The 7,515-nt window shown below is 49.6% G+C and overlaps 1 protein-coding gene across 1 annotated transcript; it reads right to left on the bottom strand.

The window, feature by feature from the left end:
- Window positions 1-333: 333 nt before the first annotated feature.
- LOC107111338 (olfactory receptor 51H1-like) lies at window positions 334-7,299 on the bottom strand. The gene is made up of 2 exons (XM_015412301.1): window positions 7,291-7,299; window positions 334-1,254 (listed from the first exon to the last, which is right to left on the bottom strand). The coding sequence occupies exons 1-2, from the start codon at window positions 7,297-7,299 to the stop codon at window positions 334-336; spliced, it is 930 nt and encodes a 309-aa protein (XP_015267787.1).
- Window positions 7,300-7,515: the final 216 nt, after the last annotated feature.

Below are 7,515 nucleotides of genomic sequence, written 5' to 3' on the forward strand. Positions count from 1 at the left end.
TGTCAATATGCATGGATTGCCTCTCCCCACTTGTATCCTCACAACAACCCTGTGAGGTAGATTAGGATGAGAGAGGATGGAACCAGGCCAGAATGCTCCTGGGTCCAATATTTTTACTGCTATGCTCTGCTGGATCAATGCAAAGATAGATGTAAAGCAACTATATCTCCTCCAAAGTTATTGTCAAGTTTATTTGAAATCTATTGTGAACGTCTTTACTTTTGCACTTCATAGAGAAATTTTATTTAAACTCTTTTTCTTCATACTATTTGCTTTCATTGCAAGGCACTTATACTGATTTCCCTTTGTCACAATTTCCCTGGTGGAGAAATGTCAATTCCGGATTTTCTTTTGCTGGAACATTTTGCGTATCCTTTGCCGAATCTTCTGTGTTTTCACACTGTACACAATGGGATTAAGAAAGGGCGGGACCACAATGTAAATGTTGGCCATCATCATGGGAATGATGGGAGAGAGGTGTCTTGCGAATCGGTGTACCACAGTGACACCTATCAGGGGCACATAGAAAATCAAGATGGCACACACGTGGGAGACGCAAGTGTTCAGGGCCTTCAGACGCTCTGTGCGAGAAGCAATATTCAAAACGGTCTTCAGAATGAGGATGTAAGAGAATAAGATGACCACAGCATCCAGCCCGAAGGTGCAAATGACTATGATCAGTCCATACAACACGTTCACTCTTGTGTCTGCACAGGCCAGTTTCATCGCATCCTGATGGAGGCAGTAGGAGTGAGAGAGCACATTGGACTGGCAGAAGGGCAGCCGTTTAATCAGGAAGGGAGCTGGGAAGCAGACGCAGAAACCTCTGGCCAAGACAGCAAGTCCCATTTTACCAATTACTGAATTTTGGAGGAGAGAGGTGTATCTCAGGGGGTCACGTATGGCAACGAAGCGGTCAAAAGCCATTGCCACAAGGATGCCAGACTCCACTACCCCAAATGTGTGAATGAAGAACATCTGGGTGAGGCAGGCAGTGAATGAGATTTCTCTGGCGTCAAACCAGTAAACGCCCAGCATTGTTGGCATGGTGGACATGGCCAGGCTGAGATCCGAGCAGGAGAGGATGGAGAGGAAGAGGTACATGGGATTGTGGAGGCTTTGCTCTGTCTTGATGACAAATAGGATAGTCAAGTTTCCAAAGAGAGTGAGGAGGTAGAGCAGACAGAGAGCGAAAGCCATCCAGGAGTTGTACTCCTGCATGCCCGGAATGCCAACAAGGATGAAGGTCTGGTGCTGTCATTGAAGCTGATGGTCGAAGTCATCCTTCCACTGTGACCTTCTGTAAAACATCCACCACCCTTCTTAATTGACATAAAATACCCTACATAAAAGGTTGCAGGCATTCTTTAGCCCCTCCACCCCGAATTATACATCTACTAGGAATAAGGCCCATTGTGGAAATAAATACAATGAGCTTTAGAAAGAGGCTCTGGGAGAGTGTCAAGGCCTTGGGCACTCAGCGTCAATGTGCTGTGGTGACCTTAGCAGGGTATAATGACACAGAGTCCACCATTTTCTCCAGAGGAATTGATCCCTGCTACTGTCAGAATCGGACCCTTGTGTTATTGTTTCTGAGAGTTACTGTAGTCTTACAGCTACCTGAAGAGCAGTTGTAATTTTGAGCGATCTCCACCCTTCACCTGGAGATTGTAAACAATTGTTACCCAGGAAGAAATGGCTGGTTTGGAGGGTGGAGTCTATGGGATTGTATCTGTCTGAGGCCCCACCCCTCCTCAAACCTCACCCTCTCCGGGCTCCACCCCTCAAATCTCGATGAATTTCCCAACCTGGAGTTGGCAACACTATCTCCTTCCCAGCCCAGCATCAACCTGCCATTATCTGCCCCTCTGATCTCAGCTTTGCATCTCCTCCCCCCTCCCTCCTGGAGATCAGTTGTGATTCTGCATGATTTCCACCCCTCTCCTGAGATTGGCAACAGTGGTTCCCCAGAAGGAAATGGCTGGTTGGGAGGATGGAGTCTATGGCATTGTACCTGTCTGAGGTCCCACCCCTCCTCAAACCTTACCCTCTACAGGTTCCATCCCTCAAATCTCCAGGAATTTCCCAGCTGGAGTTGCAACCCTATCTCCTTCCCAGCCATCATCAACCTACCTTTATTTCCCCCTCTCTTTTCAGCTTTCCATTTCCCCCACACACACACCTGCAGCCTCTTCCGTGCTCTGAAGCCCTGACTACCACAGAGTCCATCATTTTCCCCAGGGGAACTGATCTTTGCCATCTGGAGAGCAGTTGTAATTCTGAGTGATTTCCAGCCCTCACCTGGAGATTGGCAACAATGGTTTCCCAGTAGGAAACGTAGTCTTTCTCTGCAATGGGGACCAAAGCAACTTACATCATTCTCCTCTCCCCCTTTTGACTTGAACAACAACCCTGTGAGGTAGGTTAGGATGAAAGTCTGTGACTGGTCCAATTTCACCCACTCAGCTTCTACAGCAAGAACCTGGATCTAGCAGACCCTGCTCTGAAGCACTGACTGCTATGCCTAGGGCAGCCAACCTCCAGGTGGAGCCTGAAGATCACCAGGTATCACAACTGAACTTCAGACAACAGATCTCTCCCCCCCCCCTGAGAAAATAACTGCTTTGGAAGGTGGGCTGTATGGCATTCTGTTCAGCTGAGGCCTCTCCCCTCCGCAAACCCCGGCTTCCATAGACTCTACCAGAAAATCTCCAGGAATCTCCCTACCTGGAGCTGGCAACCCTAGTCAGAACTGGCTCCAATGAGTTCCTCACAAAGGCCTGCAAAGGGTTTCCTTTGTCTGAACCAAGTTTGGTTGCCTACTATGGTGAAACGGGCTCCAGTTTACAATTCAGCTGTTTGCCTCCCACCCTTGTCCCGTGGGCATATCTCACTCCTTAAGAAGGAAGGAAGGAAGGAAGGAAGGAAGGAAGGAAGGAAGGAAGGAAGGAAGGAAGGACCCCTTGCTATCTCAGATAGTTTTTCCTGCTTACCTGACTTTACAACATTGTAGACCATGTGCCTGACTTGATTTACATCGCTGCAGAGGGCAGCTGTGCCTGAGCAACAGCAAGGGAGATTCTGCCTGTGCTTTTCATTGGACCTGAGTTTTAAAGGAAACGCTGCTGTGTTCGCCGCCCCTTGAATTTCTGGGGAAAGAAAACAACAAAGCCACAGGGGCAATGCAGACACTGCAGGTCCCACCAGCAATTAGGAGGGGATCTCTGTGGATCTTGAGTGAGAAGACCTGGGAGTTCTGGCCTCAGCAAGGGCATGCTTTCACCTTTTACCTACTAAGAGACAAGTGAGATGTAACCATGGCTGGGGCAGGGCTCAGTGGTGGAACCTCTGCTTGGCATGCAGAAGGTCCCAGATTCAGTCCCTGGTACCTCCAGTTAAAAGGAGCAGGCAGTAGGTGATGGTCAGGTCTCGGATGCAGTCACTCTCACCACACTCTTGTATCAGCAAGATTTGTTGATTGAGAAGTGAAAAGGTTCCAACCATGGACAGATTCTGTGTCAGAACTGACACCCAAGTGCCAGGACCGAGCCTATACTATGTGCAAGATAGGCCCCCTTAGGCACACTACCCAATCGATATCCTCACTCAGCCCACCAAAGACCCAAACTTGCTCAAAGGCCCCCCCCCCGCACCTGTGTCAGAATCTTGGACAAAGTTACTCTCACCAACACTCACTGGCAGTGATTTTTTAATTGATTAATAAAGATGTTCCAAGCTCAGATCAGTACCGTGTCAGAACTGAGGTTTGCCACCAAAATCAATAGTTATAGACAGTTCAAAGAAGCCCCCCCCCCCGGATTCCATCCAATCGCACTCCACATTCGTCCAGTCTAGCCTGCGCACTCTACACCCTCACCTGTAAATGTACCGTTACTTTATCTAAGACAGGGAAGCAAGCACAGACAGCGTTTCAAGGTCCTCCCAGCATTAGGGAGGCATCTTAAGGAAAGTTCCATGGCAGCTACAACAAAGCCCTTCTCACGCTCATGCACTCATACCCCCATCCTAAGGAATTCCCCAGAATACATGACTAACACACACACAGGCAGACACTGGGGCCAGACTGCCCCCCCCCCCAAAAATATATTTTGAAATACAGTCCTCGGGGAAGCCTTGCAAACAGAAGCTTGTGGCATCAGAACCGGTGTTTGGACCGGGCATCACTGGATGTCACTTTGCAGGACACAGTCACCAGAGCGTGGGGATGTGTCATTTGGGGTGGTCCAAATATGTTTGGGGGGGGCAGTCTGGCCCCAGTGTCTGCCTGTCTGTGTGTCCTGGGGGCACTGCACTTTGGATAAACTGGTACCGGAACCGCACTTTGGACCAGCACACAGAATATGTCCCCTCGAAGGGGAGGGTCCGCTAAAGATGGGAGTGTATGAAGTGTGGGGGTCCAAACCTTATTTTGGGTGCAGGGGGCACTTCCTTATTCAAATCTCCTTTGAAATACAGGCCTCAGGGAAGCCCTGCGAACAGAAGCTCGTGGCATCAGAACCGGTGTTTGGACCAGGCATCACTGTATGTCACTTTGCAGGACACAGTCCCCAGAGCGTGGGGATGTGTCATTTGGGGTGGTCCAAATATTGTTTTTTGGGGGGGCAGCCTGGCCCCAGTGTCTGCTTGTGAGATTGTCCTAGGGGCACTGCACTTTGGAGCAGCTGGCACCAGAACTGTGCTTTGAACCAGGATACAGCATATGTCCCCTCGAAGGGGAGAGTCCTGTGAATGTGTGGGTATATGATATGTGGTGGTCCAGACCTTATTTTGGGGTTCAGGGGTTCAGAGCTTTCCAACTCACTCTCCTTAGTGTTTCTGAATGACTACATGAATAAGTAACGAATAAGGAATGAATAAGGAACTGCGAATAAGGAACCAACTTCAGCCTCCTACCTAAAAGCCAAATAACACCCTTGCTAGATTAACATTCAAATCTGCATGAGGCCAAAATCACAAGGAACCATTGAGGCTTTTCATTTCCTTTGGCTACAAGAACTGTCTTTGCACATTCTTCCTATAAGAACTCGTGGGCACTCTATGAATTGGCTGAGTGGTCGGGTTAGAAGGGATAAAAGGAAGTCCTTCTTCACCCAAAGAGTGATTAACACATGAAATTCACTGCCACAGGAAGTGGTGGTGGCTACAAGCATGGACGGCTTCAAAAGGGAATTAGATAAGCATATGGAGCAGAGGTCCATCAGTGACTATTAGCCACAAGGTATAGATAGGGGCTCTGGGGCAAGTGATGCTCTGTCTTCTTGGTGCTTGGGGGGGGGGTCAACAGTGGGAGGGCTTCTAATGCCCTGGCCCCACTGGTGGACCTCCTGAGGGCACCTGGTATTTCTGGCCACTGTGTGACACAGAGTGTTGGACTGGATGGGCCTTTGGCCTGATCCAACATTGGCGTCTCTTATGTTCTTATGTTCCTTGATAATATCTCTGGTTTCAACCCACGGTTTTTCCAGTTCATACTCATTTGAAGTTAGTAATGCAAATCTGTTCTCTACAAAGTCTTCACCTGACAGCAGAAGAGAATGGTAGAGAGTCACAGGTCTATAAAGTGTATAATGATATTTAACAGAAACATTGACAGCTGTTGGAATAGGATTCTCTACGTTCACGAGACAGGGTGGATTGTGATTTTGTATGGCAATGTATGTTATCTGTATCTCTTTTTTGTATTTTTTAAAATAAAAGAACAATGTCCAAGTTCAATCCTTGGCACCTCCAGTTTAAAGAGCCTGAGAGTACATGATGTGAAAGACTTCTGCCATAAGACCCTGGAGAGCTGCTGCCAATCTGAGTAGACAGGGCTGTGGCTGCCAGGAGAACTCCAGCTCTAACCCCCCCCCCCCCCCCGCGGACAAGACTGACCTTAGTGGACCAAGGGTCTGATTCAGTCCATGGCGACTTCACGTGTTCCTGAATTAACAAGGCTAAGAAGGAGGCAGGGAGGGCAAAGTTGCAAGCCACTTGGGGTTCCCACTGGAGAACGAGTGGGGTAGAAACACCTAAAATTAAATAAAACAAGTGTGTTTCTTTCTGTCCTGCCATGATGGGTGCACACTGCACATCTCTCTTCCAATGTGTGCGTGCCTGAGAAAGATCCTCCCTCCTATTTAGTATCAGAATTACACCAGTTCTCTCATTGGTGAAAACCTGGCCTCCCGTGCCCCTCATTGCCTCTTGGCTTATCACTGGGGGGTGGAAAGGAACGGCAGCTTTGAAGAATGGGACCACTGAGCATGTGGAGTTCATACAGCTCCAGTCAGCCACTTCTGTCTGGGCCCATGGACTGGCTGTTCTCTGGGAGTGGGACCTCCAGTCAGCTTTGAAACCCAGCACTGCCCTTGGCATATGAAATAATCCCTCTCGTAGCTCAAATGGTGAATCAGGAGTTGTTCCCACCATTGTGGGTTTCCTGCCTCCCCAGCTGGCTGAGCATCCCTTGACTGCAGCATCTCTCCGGGGTCCCCAGTCTATAAATCCTCCTCCCCGCCAGCTCCACCAGCCGAGGCAGCCCTCCGGCGCTTCCTCCAGAGTGTTGTGTGTGCATCTTCAAGGGACTAGAAATTTACAGGCCACAGAAAACACTGTTCTTCTCTGAGCTGCCCGGAATGGAGGGGGACAAAGAAGGGGGAGAACGGGGTCTTGCCCTGGACTGTAAGACAGCCTCTTCTTTCAGTCCATGAATGAGGCATCGGTGTTGTTTCAGAATGGGAACCCATGTCTGGGCTCCTCTGTCTCTCCGGGGGAGTCTGGGAGCTTCAAGAACCGATGGTTGCATCCCACTTGTCTGTGATCCTGCTAAAGGTCGAAGCATGCCCCTTCTGAGGCCAGAACTCCAGGCGCTTCTTGCACGAGATTCTCGGATGGGATGTGCAGAACCTGCCATGGCTGGCTTGTTTTTCTTCCCCCGGTACTTTTGGGGCATCTCCCGTCCCTGAGAGGCAAACACGGCAGCGCTTTCATGAAAACTCAGAGGCAATAAGAAGCACTGGCAGAGTCTCCCTTGCAGTTGCTCAGGCAGAGTCGCCCTCTTTGGCCACGGAAATCTAGTCAGCTTCACGGTCCACAGTGCAAGCAAAGTCGGGTAAGCAGGAGAAGCTTTTTTGAGGCATGAAGGAGATGAATATTTCTGGCTTCTTGGACTGACTTTGGGAACATGCAGAACCCTGAACTAGACAGGACTCTTCATCAGACAGGATGCAATAAAGAAGATAAACCGTTAGTAATCTGGGTGGGAGGGATTTCCCGTCCCACCCTCACCCACCCCATATCCCGCATTGCTTTTTCAGGAGTTTTTACATGTTACTTTTCCTTCCTGACACTTCATCAGGCCCATAGGTACCACGGGGCCCATGGGGCCCAGCCCTCCCCCTACCGTTTTGTACAGGCCCCTCCCCCTGGAAGTGGTGGGCTTACCTACCACAAGGAGCCATTCAGAAGGAGAAGTAGGAGCCACAGCCTCCCCCGCCCAGCCCCCCATTCCTG

Source organism: Gekko japonicus, unplaced genomic scaffold (genome assembly GCF_001447785.1).
Source record: "Gekko japonicus isolate JY-2015 unplaced genomic scaffold, Gekko_japonicus_V1.1 scaffold3523, whole genome shotgun sequence".
In the NCBI taxonomy this organism is placed as follows: Eukaryota; Metazoa; Chordata; class Lepidosauria; order Squamata; family Gekkonidae; genus Gekko; species Gekko japonicus.